This window comes from Herpailurus yagouaroundi, unplaced genomic scaffold, assembly GCF_014898765.1.
Source record: "Herpailurus yagouaroundi ecotype Mexico unplaced genomic scaffold, PumYag 142, whole genome shotgun sequence".
NCBI lineage: Eukaryota > Metazoa > Chordata > Mammalia > Carnivora > Felidae > Herpailurus > Herpailurus yagouaroundi.
This window is the reverse complement of record NW_024412397.1, coordinates 46212122-46237252: the sequence shown is the minus strand read 5'-3', so window position 1 is coordinate 46237252 and position 25131 is coordinate 46212122. Positions and strand designations below refer to the sequence as shown.

At 36.1% G+C, this 25131-nt stretch overlaps 1 protein-coding gene across 1 annotated transcript in view; it reads left to right on the top strand.

Annotated features, from left to right (window-relative positions):
- Positions 1 to 25131, top strand: part of TAF4B (TATA-box binding protein associated factor 4b) — a 118592-nt gene that overhangs the window by 24604 nt on the left and 68857 nt on the right. Inside the window, exons 6-7 of the mRNA XM_040478496.1 lie at positions 8355 to 8490; positions 9155 to 9260. Coding sequence (XP_040334430.1) covers positions 8355 to 8490; positions 9155 to 9260 — 242 coding nt within the window. The remainder of the gene's footprint in view (positions 1 to 8354; positions 8491 to 9154; positions 9261 to 25131) is intronic.

Sequence of the window (25131 nt, the reverse complement as noted above, 5' to 3'; positions counted from 1 at the left end):
CATTCTGTATGGTAATGCCACAGAGAGGACTGAACTAGGATATTTTTTCAAATTACTGTGGAAAATTAATATTTACTAAAGTGTTTATTAGTATTAGGTGAGCCCATTTTAAACCATTGTCCAATTTAATCCCAGTTAGGTGAGAAGGAAAATAGGATGCTAGAAACATAAGAAAGTATTCAGTGCAGCTTATAAGAAAGATGGCAAATAATAATTTAAGATATGAGAATTGCCATACTGGATCAAATCTGTGGTCTGGGCAATTCAGGATGTAGTCTCTAAAAATGAGCTGAAGAATGGGGCACCTGGGTGGCTCAGTTTGTTAGGCATCAGACTTCACCTTGGGTCATGATCTCACAGTTTGTGAGTTTGAGCCCTGCTTGAGGCTCTGTGCTCACTGTGCAGAGCCTGGAGCCTTCTTCAGGTTCTGTGTCTCTCTCTCTCTGCCCCTCCTCTTCTCATATTCATGCTCATGCTCATGCTCTGTCTCTTTCTCTTTCTCTTTCTCTCAAAAATAATAAACATTAGGGGCGCCTGGGTGGCTCAGTCGGTTAAGCGTCCGACACTGGCTCAGGTCATGATCTCATGGTTCGTGAGTTTGAGTCCCATGTCAGGCTCTGTACTAATATCTCAGAGCCTAGAGCCTGCTTCGGAATTTGTGTCTCCCTCTCTGTCTGCTCCTCCCCTGTTTGCACTCTCTCTCTCAAAAATTAATTAAACATCAAAAGAAATTTTAAAAATATATAAATGTTAAAAAAATTAAAAATGAGCTGAATGCAAGTATTACTGTTCAATGTTAGTTTTTAAATTTGTTTATTCCCTTTAATAATTGATTGTGAATTTTAAAATTCCTTTATACTTTATCTGTTTCTAGCATTTCTACTAATTTTTCTGGAAATTGTATAGGTTTCCTGCTTTCTAGGTGTTTTCTATATCCATGCTTTTGAGCTATAAGAATCCTCTTAATCTCCCATTGCAGGGTTTAAATTTTATAGAATTATTGCTTTATGAAATTACACATTTTTATCCCAGATTAAAGAGGCCCTTCCCCATTTTTTTTTTTTAAATTTAGATTTATTACTATATGTTATCTTTTCTATCTCATTGATTATTGTATGTTAACCTCTGGGGATCTGCTTAAAGTTCTCATCAGAAGAATTGACTTGTTCACAGCTTCCGTAGATGTAAGTTTTTCATTTTGTGCCAGTAGTTCATTGCTTTGTATATTTTAGTCCTCAAATGCTTGAATTATTGAAATGTGGACCTAATCAGTAGTTCTTTTGATTTCATCTGAGAACCTAGTTTTTATAAATTTTAATGTTATTATCTATTAATTCTAGCATAGCAGGTGTTATATGATGTTACACACTCTGACTAAATGTTAAGCTTAACGTTTTTACCTTTAAAGTTAGTGAAAGAGAGTGGATGATACGTAGTATAGTCTACTGATGATGGATACGTAATAAGTAGAAGCTTTCAGAAGTTTCAGCACTTAAACAGTTTTCTTAGGATATTTGTGAAAAAACTGTTTTACTCATAATTGAGCAAAAGCTAAATTTAATTTAAAGTATAATTTAAATTAAATTTAAACTTAATTAACAAAAGGTAATTTAATAGAGAACTAAATTTTAATTTCAGTTTGGTCATTTTAAAAATTAAATTTGATATATTTTAATAACTAATTTTACCATATAAAAATTAAACAATGTCTCTAAAGTCCACAACATGTATGAATAAAATTCACGAATGAGAAAGTTAATTCAAAATTCCTGGTCTGTATTTTTAGGGAAAAGAAAAATGCTGATAATTTTAGAGAGCAAACTGAATGTTGCCACTCTTAGTAGTAATGTATTATATGTTGTTAGTTCAATATCTTTAAAAACAGTTTATACTTGGAGATAGGGCAGGAAGCTTTTATATTATCTTGGATATTTTTCTTATTTCAAATATATATTTCCCCGAGCACCTGGGGTTGGCTCAGTCTGTTGAGCGTCTGACTCTGGATTTTGGTTCAGGTCCTGATCGCAGGTTTATGGAATTGAGCCCTGTGTCATGGAACCTACTTAAGGTTCTCTCTCCCTCCCTCATTCCCTCCCTCTCTCCCTCTGTCCCCTCTCCCTTGCTTGCACATGGGCATGTGCATGCGCTTTCTCTCTCTTTCTGTAGAAAATATGTATATATGTCTTGTGTGTGTGTGTATATATACATATATATATATACACACACACAAGACATACATACATATGACTCTTTTATCTGCATTTCTTCCTTAACAGAATTGTAGACATTTGATAAATAGTGGCCAAGTATGTCCAATAGTCATTCTCCAAATATTACTGTTTTGTGGATATCAGACGAAAACAAGTACTAGTACATTATTAAATGTGGTAATTTTCCATTTCATTCCATTGAAGTAAAGCTGATTTCTTAAAACAAATTGATCTAGAATATTAGAAAAGATTTATTCTTATTGCATTGTATTTTCCTCTGGTACCTAATTATTTTGAAGTAAGGGACCCATTAAAGAATTTGAAACAAATACATCTTTTTTTTTTTATTTTTATTTTTATTTTTTTTTAAATTTTTTTTTTTTCAACGTTTATTTATTTTTGGGACAGAGAGAGACAGAGCATGAACGGGGGAGGGGCAGAGAGAGAGGGAGACACAGAATCGGAAGCAGGCTCCAGGCTCCGAGCCATCAGCCCAGAGCCCGACGCGGGGCTCGAACTCCCGGACCGCGAGATCACGACCTGGCTGAAGTCGGACGCTTAACCGACTGCGCCACCCAGGCGCCCCAACAAATACATCTTTATATGAAATACTATATGAGATGTAACTGCTGACTCTGACCAGTTTTCATTGGACATGGAGAAGTATTTTCAAGGGTATAAATTTTAGTTTCTGAGTATGCTGGTGGCCACTATATTTATTAGAGAAGTTAAAGTAAAAATTGAGTAGGAAAAAAACAAAACAAGGATCATTAATTGTTTTATTGGCTCAGGTAGTTCACTCTCAGTTTCATATTGGACTGACCTAAGGATCCAGATTTAAGCAGTTTGTATTTTTTTCTTTCTTTTTTTGCATTCTGTTAAGTGTGAGAAGAGAGGTAGAATTCCAGTTGATGGTTGTAGTCCCACTTAAATGGGACTGAGGAAAGTTTTGGTGAAGAAAGAGATTGAATTCAAGTAAGGTACCTTTATTTACCATGTGTAATTAGGGTTGCATAGAAGATTCTCCACATGCCATATTTAATCAGAGTTTATATAATAGTATATAGATTGATTAATGCTAGTTCATTTAAATTTACTTGAGTTTTTTTCTTTTAATTGGCAAGGATACATTAGAATTGATGGACAATAAACTATTTAGAAACAGTGTTTACAGTATTAGGTCATCTTATTTTTGCTTTATCAAAGAAAATGTTTTATTATGGAAATTTTGAAACATAGCAGTGTTGAAGTTCATAGTGAACACCTGTATAGCAACCACCCAGATTCTGTTTATAATTACTATACTTGATTTATCATGTATTTATCCAGCCTTCAATCATCTTATTTGATGGTTTCAAAGACTTCTTCCTAAATAGTTAAACATGCATATTATTAACTACAGTTCAATATTTCCTGTTCTTTTTCTTTTTAGCTAAAATCTACATACAGTGACGTACACAAATTTTAAATGTACCATTGGATAAGTTCTGGCAGTTAGCGTATACTTCTGTGTAACTCAGATCCCCTACCAAGTTATAGTATGTTAACATCATCTTGAAGTACCCTTGTGTTCCTTCTCAGTCCCCACCCCAACATCCCCAGAAGCAACAACTCTTTTGATAATTTTCTCCCACAGATTACTTTTGCTTGTTCTAGAATTTCATATGAGTCAAATCTTACAATAAGCACATTTAAAATTTAACAAAAATTAAAATTTTTTTTTTAATGTTCATTATTGAGAGACAGAGAGACAGAGCATGAGTGGGTGAGGAGCAGAGAAAAAGGAAAACACAGAATCTGAAGCAGGCTCCAGGCTCTGAGCTCTCAGCACAGAGCCTGGCACAGGGCTCAAACTCACGACCTGCAAGATCATGACATGAGCCGAAGTCGGACGCTCAACTGACTGAGCCACCCAGTCACCCCTATAGGTTCTCAATTTTAAGCAGCATTTACAGATTCCTATAAAAGCTGGTGGCATAATTAAGAATTCATTTGAGCACATTTTTTAAAATGTTTTTTTTTTTATTTTAGAGAGAGAGAGCAAGCAGGGGAGGGGCAGAGAGAGAGGGAGACAGAGGATGCGAAGCAGGCCCCATGCTGTCAGCCCAGAGCCTGATGCGGGGCTCCAACTCACAAACCACGAGATCATGACGGGAGCTGAAGTCTGACGCTTAACTGACTGAGCCACCCAGGCACCCCTGAGCACATTTTTAAGAGTTTAGATGGCCCATTAAATTAAAGAAACAGCATGTTCAAAGGTTTACCAAGATTGAGTTTTAATTTAGATTGGGCATGGCAAATAAGTTTCAACTTTCATTGTAGGATTTGACTGGAGCTCTGTGTTAAGATTCTGAGGCTGAATGTGGGCATATAGAAGTGTTTAGTGGTGTATGCCATTGTCCCAGAAGGTAAGGAATTGTGGTACAAGAACCATATATTAGCTGTTCCTGAAAAATGGTTGGCAACTAACTTACTTTTATACTGCAGCTTTTGTTTAGTTAGGGTCTTCTATTTTCTGGAACTCAACCTTACTGAGTTCATTCCGGTAATCACATATTGAATAATGTATAGAAATTAGAGGAGATAGTAAGTGATTGAATCCAGTAGCTGTGTGTGCATGTACTACTTGAGTTATTTACAGATAAACATTTGATTGCTGTGTATTTATGAATAGGGGAGTAGGTGAGGGTTGAAATACAGAGAAAGCAATAGTTCCTTGTCACATATCCCAGAGCATAATGTAAAAATCATAATTTAAAAAAAAATGTAAATTCAATCAAAAAAGTAATGTTATGTAGCCCTAGACCTATATTTCTATGAACTATTAGAACATTAATTTATTTTACGATTCAAATAAAACATCAGAATTTGACATGTCAAGAGAAAAGGCTAAGGTATGTGCTACTTAGTGATTTTCCTTGCTAGTGGTTTTTTGGAGGGAAATTAAATAAAGGACTTAAGTTTGCAAAAATGTAATACAGCTTTCTTTTGCTTGCCAAGTAGGAATAAATCTCTCTTCGGGTAAATTTCCATCTCTCTGCAATAATTTCTCAATTTCCATAAGATGCCTAATACTGTGGTTTTAAGTGGTACTTTGAAAGAACGCTAATGAATGCTCTTCTTTCTCACTCATTGTATTTTATTTTGTTCAGCAAGCGTGCAGTGTGCTGTACATGCTGCCCCAAGTGTCATAATCATTAAGATGAGGAATAATAGGGATCCAGGGTTATTTAAATCCCAGCTCAGAACTTTGTGATATGTATAAATACCACGTATCATATACATTTATATAAATATTTGTATATTCATAATATATATAATAATTATAAACATTTATAAAGATATATTTATATGTTTTTAACTGGCATATTTGTCTCCCCCCACGTGTATGATCTTGATCCCATGTGGGGCTGTAGGCAGGGCCAGGCACACCTGGGATCCTACAGGTGGGCACTGAGGCTTGCTTTCCCCAGCTTGTTCTTGTCAGGGCCACATAGTGGTGCCTCGGTCCCATGGGTGCTATCCCTGTCTGCCCCACCTCCACTCCTTATAGTCCAAGTCGCATACAGCCAGGCTGTGTAGGGCCCGCATCCACCTCAGGGACAGAGCTTCGGGCTATTACGTGAATACCTATCAGAATGGTATGAAGACTAACTCAAACACACACATATGTGTGTGTGTGTGTGTGTGTGTGTGTGTGTGTGTGTGTGTGTGTGTATATATATGTATATGTATATATATATGTATACGTGTGTGTGTGTGTATATATATATATATATATTTTTTTTTTTTTTTCCCTTAAGAAAGAGAAGGATGCAAGTGAGCAAGGGACAGAGAGAGAGAGAGAATCTCACGTGGGACAGAGAGAGAAGCAGAGCTCACCGGAAGCAGGGCTTGTCGTTTTTGTTGTTGTTGTTTGTTTTGTTTTTACATCGGAAGCAGGGCTCATGCTTACCTGATGTGGGACTTGAACTCTCAAAAGGTGAGATCATGACCTGAGCTGAAGTCAGATGCTTAACCACTGAGCCACCCAGGCACCCTCTAATAATATTTTATTACTGTTTTTCAAAATTAAAATACTGAAAAAGAATACTTAGTAAAGGTTATTAAGGAAGAAGATGTGAGTGAATGGGGAAAGAGGCCAGAATTGTTAGGATTGTTTCTGTTAAGATTCAGTCTGAATGCATAAATGTAACTGTGAATGCATATATCATTGTAGAATTTATTATTTTTCTAGTAATATTAGTTTGAAAACTCAACTGCATTTTTCTAATTATAAATGTAGTATATGCTAATCATAAAAAAGCAAATAATGCAGATACCTATAAAGTATATATAAAATATATAATAAAGAAATACACAGCATCCAGGTGGCTCAGTCAGTTAAGTGTCCAACTCTTGATTTTGGCTTGGGTCCTGATCTCATGCGCCTGACAGTGCAGCCTGCTTTGGATTCCCTCCCTCTCTCTCTGCCCCTCCCCTGCTCATATGCATACTCTCAAAATAAATGAAATAAATAATTAAAAGGAAAAAAGGGGTACCTGGGTGGCCCAGTCAGTTAGGCCTCTAACTCTTGGTTTCGGCTCAGGGCATGATCTCACAGTTCTGTGGGGTTGGATTCTCTCTTTCTCCCTCTATCTCTGCCCCTCTCCCACTTGCACTCTCTCAAAATAAATAAATAAACTAAAAAAAAAAATGAAAATATGATCCAAATGGAGAGTTAAATTGGGCAGTGGATAGTGTAAATTTGAATTACACTCTAAAAATAAAACACAGTAAAAACCTTGGATTGCGAGTATCTTGTTCTGCGAGTGTTCTGCAAGACGAGCAAACATTTCTAATAAATTTTAACCTGATCAATGAGTGATGCCTTACAATACAAGTAGTATGTGATGCCAAACATCACATGATCACAGCTGAGCCAGTGGTTCTTCTCTGTCTCTCTTCAATGTGGGATTGTGGGTGATCGTGTCCCATACTCAGATACTTGGTCTCAGGCCGCAGCGTTTGGCAGAAATCTGATTTTTCAGAATGTTGGAAGGTGCCCACAACTGGCATCCTACATTGGATCCAACTGTTGCATTGTGAGCAACAACAAGAGGTTATGGAGGAGATCTCCTATGCAGAGGAGGAGGGAAAAAAAGGTGGAGGAATCCTCCACTTCAAATGAGATTAGGGAGATGTGTACAATGTGGGAAACTGCAAAATTTTGTAGAAAAGCACCACCTGAATACGGCTGTAGCAGTGTGAGGGATGAATCTGTTTAATGACAAAGCAACGTCACATTTCCACAAAATCCTCAAAAGGAGGCAAAAGCAAGTGTCATTGGATAGGTTCCTTGTTAAAGTTGCACAAAAAGAAAAAGATTCCATTGAGCCAGTAAATAGCAGTGATTCTGTTAGTGATAGTGCAAGTCGTCCTACACAATAATCCTCGTTTCTCTTATCTCCCTCACACCAGCCACAAAGGTTTTCAAAGGTAAGTACAGGTTAATTTGTTTATTTTTCTTTAAAAAAATTTTTTTTTAAACATTTATTTATTTTTGAGAGACAGAGACAGATTGTGAGTGGGGGAGGGGCAGAGGGAGAGGGAGATACAGAATCCAAAGCAGGCTCCAGGCTCTGAGCTGTCAGCACAGAGCCCCATGTGGGACTTGAACTCACAAACGGTGAGATCAGGACCTGAGCTGATGTTGGATGCTTAACCTACTGAGCCACTTAGATGCCCCTGTTTATTTTTCTTTATATGCTGTATTTTCTTTATTTTGTATTATAGTATTATAATCATTTTTATATGAATGTTTTTGGGTTGTGGAACAAATTGAGTTCCCACTATTTCTGATGGGGAAATTCACTTGAATATACACATGCTTTGGATTACAAGCAAAATGTTTCCAGAACGAATTATGCTCACAAACCAAGGTTTTACTGTACGTTGCGTGAGAAAGTCCTATTTTTCACTTTTGAACAAGATAATTTTGCTACATACAGATATAAATTTTAGGTAGACTTTCTTGTTATGCTAACATAAAGGTATATTTACAGTCAGGTGAGCACAATCATTTGTTCTGTTACAACTGAAAGCTTGTTCTTTCCTAAAGCAGGTTTAGTTGAATGAGTGTATTAATAACTCTCATTGTTTCAGGTAGTCCAGCAGCCTTCAGGAGGTGTTGCAAAACAAGTGACCACACTTCCCCATTCCTCAGCATTGACCATTCAGAAATCTGGACAGAAGAAGATGCCAGTGAGCACTGCAATACCTGCCAGTCAGTTTCCTCCAGGTAGACCCCAACCCCCACCTCCGCATCCCTGGCCCCATGATGCTGGGTTTGGAACATGATGGGGTTTTGTGTTCTCTTTTTTATTTGTTATATTAAGAAAAGGTACTCTTTTAAAAGTAGGACCTAGGAGAGAGGACTGAAAAATCACTAGTACATTCTTTGTATATACATAGCTACTTTTTGGGGATATATATTTTAGAGTAGAAGAAGCAACTACTCATGGTATTTTGTAATTAGATAAAACAATGTATTAGTGAATAAAGCACTTTTTTTAATTTACAAAAATTGCTATAGCTTTATTTCTTTTTGAAATGTACTTTTTCTACATTTGGAAATCAGTCTTAACACAAAAGAAGTTTCATGTATTTTTAAAATATGCAAATATAAATGATATATTAACATCACTTGTCACTATTTATGCATATTTTCATAATGCTGGTAATCCTATAGGCTGAAGACTGTATGAAAAGAAATTTTGATTTTTCTAAGATGATTTCATGCAGGGAATAAATTCATCGTCATTTTTGAGTTTAAACATAGTTCTAGGACAGCTTGAAATTTCTTTTCGTTATTCTGGGTATATTAAAAGCTGCTGTCCTGCATTTCTCCTAATATGGCATGACTGATTTTTTTTAAATTCTTTTTTCTTCTTTTGTTTTTATAGCTTCCATTTTAAAGCAAATTACCATACCAGGAAATAAAATTCTGTCACTCCAAGCATCTCCTATTCAGAAAAATAAAGTAAAAGAGAATGGAATAACATCTTTCAGGTAAAGAAAATAGTTAAAATTTGGTCTGGTTTAAGGAAGTAGTATTAACAAAAAATGGCAGAATAGTACTTATAAAATAAATATCTTGATGCCTTTTTAAAAAGCCGACAGTACTTTATTGAGTATAATTTATAAACAAGTGTATAAATCTTAAGTGTATAGTTCAATGAATTTTGATAAATATACATGCCTGTATAATCAAGATGCCGAACATATCCTTTACCTTCATGCTATTTTCAAATCAATTACCTTCTAACCCTTGCCTCCAGCAACCTCTATTCTTTAATTTGTTTTTTAAAATTTAGAGAGAGAGAGAGAGTGCACGCACACACATGACCAGGGAAGGGGCAGAGAGAGAGGTAAGGGGCAGAGAGAGAGGGAAAGAGAAGCAGGCTCTGCACTGACAGCGCGGAGCCCAACGAAGGGCTTGAACTCACAAACTGCAAGATCACGTACCTGAGCCGAAACCAAGAGTTGGGCACTTAATTGACTGAGCCACCCAGGCGCCCCCAGCAGCTGCTATTCTTATGTTCATCCCCACAGATCATTTTTGTTTATTCTTGAACTTTACATAAATGACAAATTGCATTAACCTTTTTGCATCTTTTTCCTCTCGGTATGTTTTTGAGATTCATCCATATCATTTTGAATATTAAAAGATTGTTCTTTTGTATTGGTGAGAAATAACCTTTGTAGTCTCCTGTTGATGGACATTGGGCTGTTTCCAGTTTTTTTACAGTAATATGTAAAGTTGCTATAAACATTTATATACAGGGGCACCTGCACTTAAAAAAAATCACATTTATATACAGATTTTTATGTGAACATAGGTCTTCATTTCTTTGTAGTAAATATCTAGGAGTTTGATTGCTGGATCAGTAGGTGAGTGTGTGTTTGTTTAAGAAACTACCGGGGTGCCTGGGTGGCTTGGTCGGTTAAGCCTCCAACTTTGGCTCAGGTCATGATCTCCCGGTCCGTGAGTTCGAGCCCCGCGTCGGGCTCTGTGCTGACAGCTCAGAGCCTGGAGCCTGTTTCAGATTCTGTGTCTCCCTCTCTCTCTCTGACCCTCCCCCCATTCATGCTCTGTCTCTGTCTCAAAAGTAAATAAAACATTAAAAAAAAAAAAAAGAAACTACCAAACTGGGCCACCTGGGTGGTTCAGTTGGTTAAGCGACTGACTTCAGATCATGATCTTATGGTTCATGAGTTTGAGCCGCACATCGGGCTCTGTGTTGACAGCTTGGAGCCTGGAGCCAGCTTTAGATTTTGTCTCCCTCTCTCTCTGCCCCTCCCCCTCTTGTGTGCATGCGCACGCACTCTCCAAAATAAATAAATATTAAAAAAAAAAAGAAACTGCCAAACTTTACCAAAGGAACTGTACCATTTTGTATTTCCGCTAGCAATAATAAGAGTTGATTTGCTCTTCTACTTTGTCACCTCTTGGTATCGTCAGTTCTTTTGATCTTTACCATTCTAATAGGTGTATTATGGTTATTATTGTGTAGTTTTAATTTGCATTTCCCTAATGACTAAAGATATTGAACATCTGTTCTTGTATTTATTTGCTATCTACATATATTCTTTTGATGAAGTGTGTGTTCAAATCCTTTGCCCATTTTTTCTTACTGAGTTGATTTCTTATGGTTGATTTTTTTTTTTTTTATGGTTCATTTATTTTGAGAGAGAGAGAGAGAGAGAGAGAGAGAGAGAGAGAGAGAGACAGCATGAGTGGGGGAGAGGGAGAGAGAATCCCAAACAGGCTCCTCACTGTCTGGGTGGAGCCCAACATGGGGCTCGAACCCATGAACTGTGAGATCATGACCTGAGCTGAAACCAAGAGTCAGACGCTTAACTGAGCCACCCAAGAGCCCCTCTAATGGTTGAGTTTTTAGAGTTCTTTGTGTATTCAAGATCTAAGCTTTTTACCACATAAGTAATTTGGAAATATTTTCTTTATGGTATGTTCTATCATTCGCCAGTGTTTCTCACAGAGCAAACATTTAATTTTGCTGAAGTTCAGTTCATTACATTTTTCCTTGTAAATTATATTTTTCATGTTTTACCTAAGAAGTATTTGTGTAATCCTAGTTTACGGAGATTATCTTCTATGCTTTGTTCTAGAAGTATTATAATTTTAGGTTTGTTCTTATATTGATATTCTAAAATTCCTGCCTATTTCCTGTATAAAAATTAGTGTGTGGATATTTTATTTTCTTCTTCCTCAACTTTCTTCCATTTTTAGTTGCATTATTTCTTTGTCATAATTTAAAATAATTTCTGCAGTAGTTTTTCTTCCTTGTCTCCATCTGCATTTTAGTTGTAGGTCTACTTTTATATTAAAATGATCATTGTCAGCCCTTTCTCTGACGTTTTCTTAGTTATCTCTTCGTTGGAATGAACCAATTCTACTTGAGTTCCTCTACTCAAGAAAGGCTGATTAGTGTAGAATTCCCTAAGTTCTTGTGTGTTAAAAAAAAACAAAAAACTGCTGCAGTGTCCTTGATACATGAAGGACATCTGGCTGGATATGAAATTAACATTTTTGTAACATTTTTGTATTGCGTTTTAAAAAATGCTTCTCCACTGTTGCTTGATATTTATGTTGTTTTTATGTATTTGATATTCTCATCTGAAGGCCTTGAATTTTATTCTTCATCTTTGAAATGTAATATTTTTGTATCAGGATATGCTGTGAAACATTGCCCATTCTGACCTTAACTTTCTTAGGTTCCCAATTGGCATGTTTAATATGCAGATTCTGCTCTCTTGAGATGCCTATAAAGTTTTCTTGGATTATAATTTGAAATATTAGTTCTAGTCCATTGTTTTATGTTTCACTCTTCAGGGGATGCAGTAGTATGGATTTTATTCTGTTTACCTCCCTTAATTTCCACTATTTTGTCTCTGATCTTTTATTTATCTCCTTTTCATTCCTTTGTTTTTTATGTCTCTCTTCAATGCTTGTTTTTTTATTTTTTAATTAAATTTTTTTTTTATTTTTTATTTTTTGGAGAGTATGAGTCAGGGAGAGGGCCGAGGGGCAGAGGGAAAGACAGAGAATCTTAAGCAGACTCCATGCTTACTTAAGATTCTCTTAAGCAGATTCCATGCTCAGCATGGAGCCTGATGTGGGGCTCTGTCCCAGGACCCTAGGATCATAACCTGAGCTGAAATCAAGAGTCATATGCTCAACCAACTGAGTCACCCAGGCACCCCTGAACATCTTTAAAACAGCTGTTTAAAAGTCTCAGTCTAGTACATCTGTCCCTGGGTCTTTTTCAGGGATAGTTTTCTGTGGATTTTATTTTTCTTTTAATTGGTCATACTTTCATGTTTCTTTGTATGTGTCATGATTTTTTTGTTGAAAACTGGACGTTTAAATCTAATAATGCGGCATCTCTGGAAATTAGGTTCTTCGCATTCCCCAGGGCTTGCTGTTTTTTTGTTTTGTGTGTGTTTTGTTGTTGAAGGATCAACCTGAGGTATACACTTTAGATCTTAGATCATCTTTAGCCTTTGCTTTTCCCTAGGCATGTTTGATGACATTCTAATTGCCCCCATACATTCTGTTGCCTTTGAATGTCCTAGTCTTTCATGTTGGGCTTCCAAAAGAGGAAAATGAGGGCATGAGGAAAAATGGAGACTGGCCCTTTAAATGCCTTGGCTGTCCCTATGGCTAGAGGGTGAGGACCTTGCAACAGAGGGAGGAGTTGCAGCAACAATGGGCCACTCACTTCATTGTCTACATCTCTATGATCAGAAGCAACAATCAGTAATCCTAGCATATACTCCTGATATTTGGAGGACGGTTTTTTTCCTCATCCTAGTTGCAACGAACTTTGTGCAGACTGCTCCAATACATATGCATAGTTGTCTGCTCCAGGGCTGCAGCCTGGGGGATGGGGAGCTTCTGCCAAACTAACAGCTGAAATTGACCCAAATAACCACAGTTTACCTTACCATCCCCTTGGAAGTTGGAAGCCTTCAAAAGATTCAGAAGATCCAAAATAGTTACATTAGACAGATTCCTGATGCTCTTTTGCCATCTCCCAGAATCCTTCTCAGAGTGCTTTTCATAAAGCTTTTCGCCTGGCTTCTTTGACTTTTATTTTGCAGTTTTTTTTTTTTTTAAGTGAATTACATTTTTAAAAAAATGTTTATTTATATTTGAGAGGGAGAGAGAGACAGAATGTGAACGGCAAGAGGGTCAGCGAGAGACAGGCAGAATCCAAAGCAGGCTCCAGGCTCTGAACTGTTAGCACAGAGTCCAATGCAGAGCTCAGCTCACGAGCCTTGAGATCATGATCTCAACTGAAGTTGGATGCTTGACCAACTGAGCCGCCCGGGTGCCCCCTTTTGCAGAGTTTTAGTGCTCCATTCCTTAAGTGAAAAATCATCACACAATGTCAGGTCTGTTTCTTTGTGCCCCAATTCTTTTATAGGATCATGGCCTACACTCTGAGTCTTGGCAGCCTTGGCAGCCTTGAACTTTTTCCTGTCTCTCTATCCTCATGAGTTTGCCTAATGCTCTTTTGGCTTTTCTACTTAGTAGCTGCCCTCTCCATGGCTCCTTAGTGTCTTATTCCTTATCAAGAATTTGCACATGCCCAAAGGAAAAAACAGCATGGAGAGAATTGTGTTTCCTATCACAAGGAACCTCCTATCATGAGGTTCTCTTCTCTTGGAACTCTGGTTCCTCAAGACCTGGTTTTCCGAGCATTTATCTGCCTTCAAAGAAACTTTAAAAAAAAATGGGCTTTGTTAGTTTTGTTTAATCAGAACAATTTGTCTGTTGTAAGTGATAGTCTACAGCAGAAGCAAAAGTCCTAGTGTAATTCTTTACACTTTTGTGTATTGCAAATATCTATTGGAGTTAGTGTTTTCAGTACACTTTATGGTGTATTTTAAAGTAGTTGAATTTAGCAATTTCTTATATGTGAATTACTTATTGATGTCTTACCCTCCTTGGTATCATAAAGATACCTTTATGATATTCTAAAAATTTTAAAGATTTACTTTTCATATTTAAATCTTGGTCAACAGGGTTTAATTTCGAATTTTTTTTAAATGTTTATTTATTTTTGAGAGAGAAGCAGAGAGAGGGAAACAGAGGATCTGAAGCAGGCTCCACGCTGTCAGCACAGAGCCTGATACAGGGCTCAAACTCAAACCATGAGATCATGACCTGAGCTGAAGTCAGATGCTTAATCAACCTAGCCACCCAGGCACCCCAAAAGGGTTTAATTTTGGATTTGTTTGTTTCTATGACGTAGGGTAGGGATCCTACTTCACTCTTTCTCATATGCATAATCATTTGTTCCAACAACATTAATGAAGACTCAATGATCTGCAGTGCCTCCTATGTCATATACACATGGATCTTTTCTAGGCTGTCTATCCATTTTAGTTAATCTTTTCCTCTCTGCTTCATCTTTTTGGTTAATTTGTTTATTTCCAGTAGGATGCTTCTCAATTTACCATAACTTCAAAATAAATTTTGAATCTGTTAAGGTACCTCCTCTACCTACCTCTCCTTATTTATTTTCCTTCCTTCACTTTCATATCCCACCTCTCCACTCTTACTGATTTTCATGTCTGTTCTTGGGATTTTGCTGTTCCATATAAATTTAAGTATTTGAATTCCACCAGAAATGTCTGCTGGAATTTTTAATGGCATGGCCTTGAGTCAATTGTCCTTCAGCTGATTTCTTTATAATTTTTAGTCTTCTGTCTATAAACATGATTTATATCTTCATTTATGCATGCTTTCTTAAACATCTTTCGATAAAGTGTTAAATTTCATCTATAGGTATACACAGTTTGTTGAATTTATTCCTAGGTGCCTCTTTTTTTATTGCTATTATAAATATATTTTTGGTAATTGCCTTTTCTGTTACTACATAGGAATGCACATTGCTTTTTTTTTTTTTTAATCCTATGCCAACTGCCTTGTTAAGTTCTTATTTCTGATAATTTTTAGTTTATTTTGGGTTATGTATGTAGAAAGTGATGTCAGGAGTGATACTAGAATTATGGGTGGACTTTTTGTTTTCAACACTTTAAAAATGTTGTTCCCATAGTTTTGTGTGTATGTGTATATATTCACTTTTCAAAGGTAAAACAGACAGGGAAAAATCACCGAGTTAAACTACAGTGAAACAGCAGCACATTTGAAACCCTACTAACATCAAACATTGGACAATCAAATATTCATTGTTAGAAATTATTATAAAATGGTTAAAAACAAAATGTGGAATCATAAACATGAGCAAGTAATAATTTTCTATTAAAAAAATGAATATGGGACACCTGGGTAGCTCAGTCATTTGAGCATCCGACTTCAGTTCAGGTCATGATCTCATGGTTCGGGAGTTCGAGACCCACATCCAGCTTGCTGCTGTCAGTGCAGACCCTGCTTCGGATCTTCTGTCCCCCTCTCTACCCCTCCCCTGCTTGCACCTTCAAAAATAAATAAATATTAAAAAATAAATACAGTGATGAAAAAGGACATTTAGAAGTGAAAAATATAATTGCTGAATTTAAAACCTTGTTGGATGTGTAAATCAGATTAAACCTGAGGACCTAAAATGAATTTGCTTTACTCCAGAGAGGATTTGTGACTTTCTTGTAGGAACCAGGGTGACTGTTGACTTGGGACCACTTTAGCACCTGTTCTAGGGAACCTGACTGAACCCAGCAGTCTCAGATACAATTTCTCCACTTTATAAGGGGTCTGAGAACTAGTGCCAGCCACAGGCATTTGTCACTGAGGTAGTTTTACCTTTAGAGTGTGGTTATTGCTTATTTTTACTGACAACTTTTTTGACAACTTCTGTGCACCCAACATTAGAATGAAAATGTCTTATGCTGGTCTAGTTAGAATGCAGTGTAATTTCTCCTCAGTAAATCTAGTCCACTTACTGCCTGAAGCAAAAATGTCACCATTAGTATTTTCTCTGGGAAATTTCTAGCTTATTACTTTTGCTCATTTATCTGTTGAGTGCTTATTGCTTTCTAGACTTATACATATATATAGTGGAGAGTAATTCTTTGTTATATATGTTGTAAATATTTTTCTTCCAGTCTTTTGTTTAACTGGCAACTTTGTTTTTAGTGTCTTTTGTTTTAGAAGATTTTAAACCGCAATATTCGATTTATCACTCATGCTTTATGGCTTTTGAATGTTACCATTTTCTAAGAAATCCTTCTTCATCCCAAGCTCATAATGATGTGCTTCCATATTTTCTTCCAAGATATGTATACACATCTTGTATATGTACATATACCTTTACCTTTTCAGTAGTTCTTGATTTTATCTTTGTAAATGTCTGCAGCAGAAATTACCTTTTTCCCAGTTGGAATGCCTGTCTCAACAGTAGTTACTAAAGAATTCATTATCCTTACCTTTCTGATTTGAGATGTCACCTTTACCTGATAATAAATTATCACTTATATAAGGGCACATTTCTAGAATTTCATTTTAGTGCAGTGTTTTTATTTTATTTCTGTGTTAACATTTTTGCATTTTCTATTATGATTCTTTCATTATTTGTTTTTATATCTGATCTGACAAGGTAAATCCTCTGTTTATTCCTTTTTTTTATCAAAGGTATCTTCACTTTATTTTTCTACTGCATGTGAATTTTAGAAATTTAGAATATATGAACCATTTTTTATTGAGGTCATGTGATTAGATTAGTTTAAGGAGAATTGACTTTTTTTTTTTTAATTTTTTTTTAACGTTTATTTATTTTTGAGACAGAGAGAGAGCATGAACGGGGGAGGGTCAGAGAGAGGGAGACACAGAATCTGAAACAGGCTCCAGGCTCTGAGTTGTCAGCACAGAGCCCAACGCGGGGCTCGAACTCACAGACCACGAGATCATGACCTGAGCCGAAGTCGGCCGCTTTAACCGACTGAGCCACCCAGGTGCCCCAGAATTGACTTTTTAAAAAATGTTTTTTAATTCATTTTTAAGAGAGAGCAAACGCGAACAGGGGAGGGGTAGAGAGAGAAGGGGACAGAGGTTCTGAAGCAGGTCCGTGCTGACAGCAGAGATCCTGATGCTAGGCTCAAACTCAAAAACTGTGAGATCGTGATCTGAGCCAAAGTTGGATGCTTAACAGACTGAGCCACACAGATGCCCCAACAATTGATATTTTTTTATGATGTTAGCTATCTTGAACTGTAGTTCTGTTTGTTGGAATTCAGTAAGGCTGTAGATAACAGGCATACTAAAAAACAGTGGCATGAGTCAGTCCGAAGGTTGTCTTACATTTGGGAAAACTGAAAGTAAGCAGATCATTGCAGATATAATGTTGCATGGTGTAGGAGACCCGGGTTTCTTATTCACTTCCTTTTTGTTCCTTAGACACACTACTCATGTTCCCACTGTACGTGGGCATATAGTAGATGTGATATTCCCTGGACTCTCTTTCCTCCAGTCTTCATTTGGCTTGGTCCTCATTTCAGTTTAGAAGTTAAGTCTTTAGACAGTCTTTGCTTAGCCAGCCAATGGAAAGTAGTTTCTTCATTCACACTTGCTGTCTTGTGAAGGAGTCATCAGAAAATATCCTGTTTGTTTGTTTACCATTCCTTGTGTTTCCCACTCCTTTTAGACTCTCTGGGTGTTTATAGTCACTTTTATTTACCATTGTATACCTAATGTTTAGAACAAGGCCTGGTCCATAATAAACATTCAAATAGTTGCTGAAGTAATGAATTTTGAAAAGAGAATAGAAGTTTCTATAATCATAGCTATTTTTAAAGATATCTTTTATTTTTGCAGTAAGATACATTTTTTGTTTTGTGTAATGCTTTATAGTAATTTGGGTTATTCATGGTTTATGCATATCTTTTTAAAGTTACATTTTTTTAAACTTATGTTTGGTTTATTTTGGGTACTTAATGTCACTTCAGTTGTTAAAATGAAGCTTAAAAAAGACCCTTGATGTTGACTCTTTTGTAAAATAAGAGGAGATAATAGTGTATGCCATTAGATCTTGTCTTGACTTTAACTGGATGAGGTTTAATAACATAGGATGATATCTGCCTATTTTTTCAAAACTACTTGTTTAACTGAATAAAAATTTTTTTTTGTTCATGACTTTTTCCACTTAAGAGAATTATATTTTCTATTCTGCTTGTCATTGTACCTGGGATGAATAAGGGAACTTATTCACCAGGCACTTAACACCAGTACTTAAACACCAGAGGGAGCCAGAGATTCATGTTTTATTCTTATTTCAGCATTAGAAGTGACAAATATGACTGTACCTTTGCATGTTTGTTTAGTTAACCCTACTTAAACTGAGTGGCTATTTAATGATAATAAGGAATTATTATTGATTTTTTTGAAGATATGGTAATGCTTTAAGATTAAGGTTTTTTTAAAGAGTTCTTATAGGAAAAAATAGTAAAATATTCATGGATGGATAATGCATATACAGATTACCTCTGTTAGTAGGGGTTTAATGTGTTATTTTTAAACTTTTGCTTTAAAAGACACTTTTAGGAAAATAACATAGGACACGTTACATGCTATTTGCATAGACAGTATTACTTCATTAAATTGGATATCCTTTCTTTTCTTATATTGTAAGAATCAGATTCTCTAATATAGATTAAACATATGTTCACCTTGCTTCATATGTAGTTTTTTCATCATGTATTTATTAAAGAGTCTGCTTTTCCTTATAGGTACAGGTATAGCCATAATACATATTGTTATATAACCTATGAAATAATACATATAGTTAATCTTTCCAAAGCAGGACTTTGGAGAGCCTCTAGTGACAAAAGAAACCTCTCATCTTGGAAAGATAAAGCATCAATGTGAGCTATGCCCAGATTAGCTCTAAATCTAGAGTTAAAATTCAACAAAACAGTCTTCTTGGAGGAGTTGCCTTATACTAGATCTCAATAGAAATTAAGCTCTTAAACATTCTTCACAGGAAAATTATATGAATAAAGACTTGGGAGAAAAGATATGAAGTCTTTCAAAGTTTTTGGCCAGATTTTGTCATAGTAAAATGCTGTTTAGGAAAAATGTTTGTACTTAGGTGCAGAATAAACTGGAAGAAAAGGTATTAGAGGTAGATGAAGCAAAGGTCGAAGTTACATGGGCAGGAAATAGGACATGTCTCTTTTATATGTCATGGGCATCCTCAAGAAGGATCAAAGCCAAGAGATAGTGACAATTGCATGGTATTATTTATAATAAAAATTTCTTAACAGTATTAATAATGGAAAATATATTAAATATAGGAAGTGGGTGGTAGATACTTTCAGAACAATTTATAAATAAACAATTGCTAGTATAGCATAGGTCAACAATTTCAAAACTACCCATGAACTTACTGAGATTATTGATTTGTGGGCTTACCCAGAATAAAATCTCTGGAGGCTGAACCTTGGCAAGAGTCTGTATTTTAAAAATCCTCATAGTATTTCTGCTGCTCATTATAAGTTTGGGACTGTAAGTATAACCATCAGGTTTCCAAATGTGATCTATAGAAAATAGTTTTGAAAATGAGGACTTTTTCAGGGAATTTGTGAAGTTAAAACAATTTTAATTTTAATACTACTACTACTAATAATAATGTTATTTGCCCTTTTCAGTATATTATTTGATTAGTGGTTCAAAAACTACAGTGGCAAAACCTCTGGCACCTTAGTATTATTCAAGGCAGGGACACAAAACTATGCTGGTAGCCATTCATTCTTTACCCTCACACACAGAAAATGAAAAGAACCTAGGTGTTTTGTTTGTTTGTTTGTTTTTAATGAGATGTCATGCATTATTATTTTTATTAGGTCTCAACCCTTGAGTACACACCTTTTTAGTATTCTATGTGACAAAATAGGAGGTTTGCATAAAGCTCTTCTGCATGTTGGGGGTCTCACGGTTGTCTCAAGGACAAGTGCTTGCGCTTGTGTTTCAATTGTGAGCTAAACTAACCACTTTTCATGGAGCACCACTTTTACTTGAAAGAACAAAGAGCAACTGAAAAACAAATGGTGGTTATTTAGACTTGGGAATTTGTCAGATATTTTTGTGAAAATGAAAAAACGGAGCCTGTCACTTCAGGGAAAACAACTGACAGCATTTATTTGCCAGTGATAAAGTTTGAGCTTTTTAAGCAAATATTAAAAATTTGCAAACTTTGTATCCACTACCATGAGCTTAACATCTTCTCAATACTTAGATTTCTGATAAGATTAGTGCAGATATTAACATGTGATTTTGGATTGCGTATGGTGAATCTAAATTTGGAAGATCTGTATAAACTCAGTGACACAATATTTTTCAGATTACCAACACATGATGTTACAAAACCATGCATTAGTTAAAGGTTCATCCAAAGTGAAGAGGGTCAATGGATTTTTAAAGAGATTGGAAAAATAGAGCACAATGCTATTCTTCTGAGTGATTAGTTTTGAATTTTGGCATTGTTAGCATTAAAATGGTACTTATGTTAATATGTGATGGTTTCATTACTTTTCAGTGAATAAATACTCATTTAAAAAAAAAGATTTTATTTATTTATTTTGAGAGAGAGAGAGAGAGAGAGAGAGCAGGGGAGGGGCAGAGAGAGGGGGAGAAAGGGAATTCCAAGAAAGCTCCGCGCTGTCAGCACAGATCCTGACGTGGGGCTTGAAACCACAAATTGTGAGATCATGACCTGAGCCAAAGTCAAGAGTTGGATGCTTAACCAACTGAGCCACCCAGGTGCCCCCCAAAATATTTTATTTTTAACTAATCTCTGCACCTGACGTGGGGCTCAAACTTACAACCCTGGGATCAAGAGTCATATGTTCCACCAGCTGAGCCAACCAGGTGCTTCTACATACTCATTTTTGATTTCTAATATGGTTCTAGTTTCTAATACAGTTTTCATTCAAAATCTTATAATAGCTACAGTTTTCACCCAAGCTAGATAAGGGAATTGATGAATAGAGATGTGAACAAATTTGTTCAAGGTCATCCTTTTAATAACTGTCAGAACAGGGACTGAAACCTTGGTCTCTGACTCTAGAATTGGTACAGTTAGTTAGTTAATTAATTAATCAATTAATTAATTATCTTGAGAAAGAGCACAAGAGCCAGCAAGAGCAGGGGAGAGATGGGTGGGGGAGGGGGGTAGAGAATCTCAAAGCAGGCTCCATGGAGCCTGGAGGCTGACACTGGGCTCAGTCTCTGAATCTGACTGTCAGATCATGACCTTAACCAAAATCAAGAGTTGGATGCTTTACTGACTGAGCCACCCAGGTGCCCCAGTGCTCTTAATTTTATAACTCCGTAGTTTTCCAAGTGTGGTCCACAGAGTGTGTACCTCACAGACACCTAAGTATGTTTGTTTAAAAACAAACAAACAAACAAAAAAAAAAACCCCTCTATAATAGACCCACTGAACATGAATTGTGGGTGCTGAATGGGTGTGTATTTGATTGTGAGACCTGCATTTTGAACATACTCCTGGGTGGTTCTTAAAATCACTAAGGTTTGGGAAATCCTTCAGTATGTTACACTACATTTGAGTCAAAAGGAAAGACAAAAGGGATTTCCCATGAGAAAAATAACTTCACAGAGGCATGAAAGAGGAATGAATGGGGTGTTGTGTGAGTTTATGTGCTGGCTATGGTATAGAGGCTATGCTTGAGGGTGGTTAAAAAAAAAAAAAAGGATTGAAGGCAAAATTATTTTACCAGAGATTAGTAATCTAAGGGAAAAATTTGATCTTAAAGTAAATTTTTTCTTTATACTTTCTAAACAAATTTATTCTACTAAGTAATATATATATTTTGTACAATATTCAAAAGGAAAAAAGGATACACAATGGAAAAATATGGTTCTCCCTTGCTTCTTTTTCACTCTGCTACCCAGGTTTCCATTCTAGAGCCAACCACTGTTAGCAAATTCTTGTGTATTTTTCTGGATGTAATTTTCTCAAAATAGATGGTAGTATATAATACATCATGTTTTACATTTTGTTTTTTACACCTTAGTAGTAATAAATCTTGGAGATTGTGCTATCCCAGTGTATATTCATTGTGATATGAGATTTTTATCAGTTACATAATGATGGTTACATAATAATGATAGTTAAGCTATTTCCAGTGTTTTGTACTAGGAAAACAAAGCTGCAGTGGCTATCATTTCACATAATTTCTAGAAAGAAGTGCTTATTCATTTTAAATTGTCAGATAATATCAAGTAAATCTCCACAGAGGTTAGATTTACAAATTATGCTGAGCAACAAAGCTTACAATAGCATATTTTCACATGTTCTGATGAACTTTATTAACAAGTTTTTGCCAGTCTAACAGGTGAAAGGTTATATCTTATATTTCTCTTATGAGTCGAACATCTTATTTTTGAGTTATTTTAAACTTTCTGTTAACTGAAAATTCTTGTGCTTTGTCCATTTTTCCATTGGATCGTAGGTTCTTTCCTTAGTTATTTGTAGGAGCTCTTTGTATATTAAACTAATTCCTTTTCCCATGATATGAATTACTTCCTTCAATCTTCAGTCTAATATGTAGGGATTGTTATTGTCTCCATTTTACTGACAGTGCAGGTCTAGAAGGATTGATTTGCTTTATTTCATACAGATAATAACTGGCAGTCAGGATTACACTATGGGCAGTTCGACTCCTCATTTTTACCCACTGTTCTTCTCAGTATATTGTAATAGATAAATAGCACACTGTTCTGAATGCATGGAAGTTTCCTCAACTATCTACCATTTACATACTACTCTGCTAAGAATGAGAGGTGATAAAAATAATATATTTATTATACTTAATATATTTGTTGAATATAATCAATACAATTAGTCTAGTAGGAGTTTAAGAGAAATAGGCTGATTTTTTTTGTATTTACAAAATAACCATATGTTCATTTATTTACCATTTATTGAATATTTACTATATGAAGCATAATCCTGGAAATGAAAGACACTTTCTGCCCTCATTCATAGGTTAATATGGGAGATAAGCAAGTAATCCAGTGCTTAAAATATGGTAGAGTAAGTGCTGTGGTGGAGTATGTAAAGACTACCTTGGAATATCCAAGTCACCCTCCCAGACAAGTGGGGACGTGCTGTATTGCATTTCAGTAAAGTTATCAGTGTGTGTGTGTGGGGGGGGGGGGCTTAATACAGGTTATCCCTTGAAATATGCTGATTTTTAGAATAGGAAGCAGAGTAAAACCTACCATAACAGAGACAAAACATGCTCTCAGAAGTTAAAAAGTTGGAGCAATTGGACACATGCTTTTTTTTAAAGTATCAGTATTAGTATTTTATTAGCATAAAAACAAAATAAAAACATAAAAACAAAAGTTTAAAACAAATTAAAGTGGCATTTCTAAACTACGCGTTTGAAAAGGACTGGGATATAGCTAAGACTTTTGACACCTGAAAGATAATCAAAGAGGAGTTTGAAGACTAGAACTGGAAGTAGGGAATGTTCTGAGCAAGGCCAGAATCAGTATGAGCTGTGTGATAGTGAGTAATGGGAGGTAAGAGTGCTAAGTTAAGGTCATTACCTGGAAAACCTTGAATATCAAGTTAAGTTACTGGCAGCATGAGAGATTTTTAAACAGGAGAGTAATATGATTCTCTCTACTTTAGAAGAATCAGTCTGGTGCTGGTATAGATCTTAAGAGGGTGGAAGAGATTTAAGAAGTCAGGCATAAGCAGTGGATAACTTTATCAAAAGCTAAAGAATTAGATCCGTTTTAGAAGCCAGATTGCAAGACATTAATGATAATTGGGTAATGCTTCTTTAATTTTTACATAGTAACTCATTACAACCCACAGAATCTTGAATTGGAAAGCTTTTTCTATTAAGGCATTATTAAATTTCCTTTTTGCGTATCTTAAAAAGAAAACAGAACAGATTATTTTTCATAGTACCTTCATAAAAAGACACTGCATTAGATCAGAAGACTTGAAGATATAGTTCAGAGAGTCTCATTTTCTTCTTCAGAATTAAAACCAAACCGAAATCACAACTGTGCTTCAACATCAAAGCCTTTAATACTGTCCTGGCCTATCTTAGCTTTATTGATAATGCTGTTACAGCATTGTGTTGTCTTTTCTTTCCATCAGTCTGCCTCCTGTCTTAGAGGAAGTGTTAAATGGCTTGGGTGCTATTTACTGTGGCACCTTTTCCTCTTCCCTCAGTAGGGGTCTTCCTCTCTATTGCTGCCGCCCTCGGTAACCATAGCAACTGACAGCTGTACTAGAGGGAGCTGTGTTCAGCTTGGGGCCAAATAGGAGGAGGAAAGGCAGGCACGAACAAATCTTATTGGGCAGTTAGTTCCTTGCTTATTTCAGAGGAGGGCTGCAAGAAGATTCTTAAAAACATGGGACTGTCTCCTCATTGATGAATTCTGTTCATTTTTAGTACTCTGGTAGTAAGTACTAGTAAGTACTGGTAGTAAGTATGCCTGGTACTGTTCTCTGCAGCCTGTGTGTGAGATTTCAACAGGGAGTATGCAGAAACCCCTTGGAAGCAAATTGCAGTTTATAGGGCCTGTGTACCTGACAAACATCTGAGATTGTAAGCATTCGGTGTTGTGTGCATGTGTGTAAAGACCTTGTTTTATATACCTTAAACAATTCTACTTTTTTAAATGTTATTTTTGAGAGAGACAGAGACAGTGTGAATGGTGTGGGGGGCCTGGGTGGCTCAGTCTGTTAAGCATCCAACTTCGGCTCAAGTCATGATCTCACAGTTCCTGAGTTCAAGCCCCACGTCGGGCTCTGTGCTAACAGCTCAGAGTCTGGAGCCTGCTTCGGATTCTGTGTCTCCCTCTCTCCCTCTCTGCACCACCCCCCCCCCCACACCATTCACACTGTCT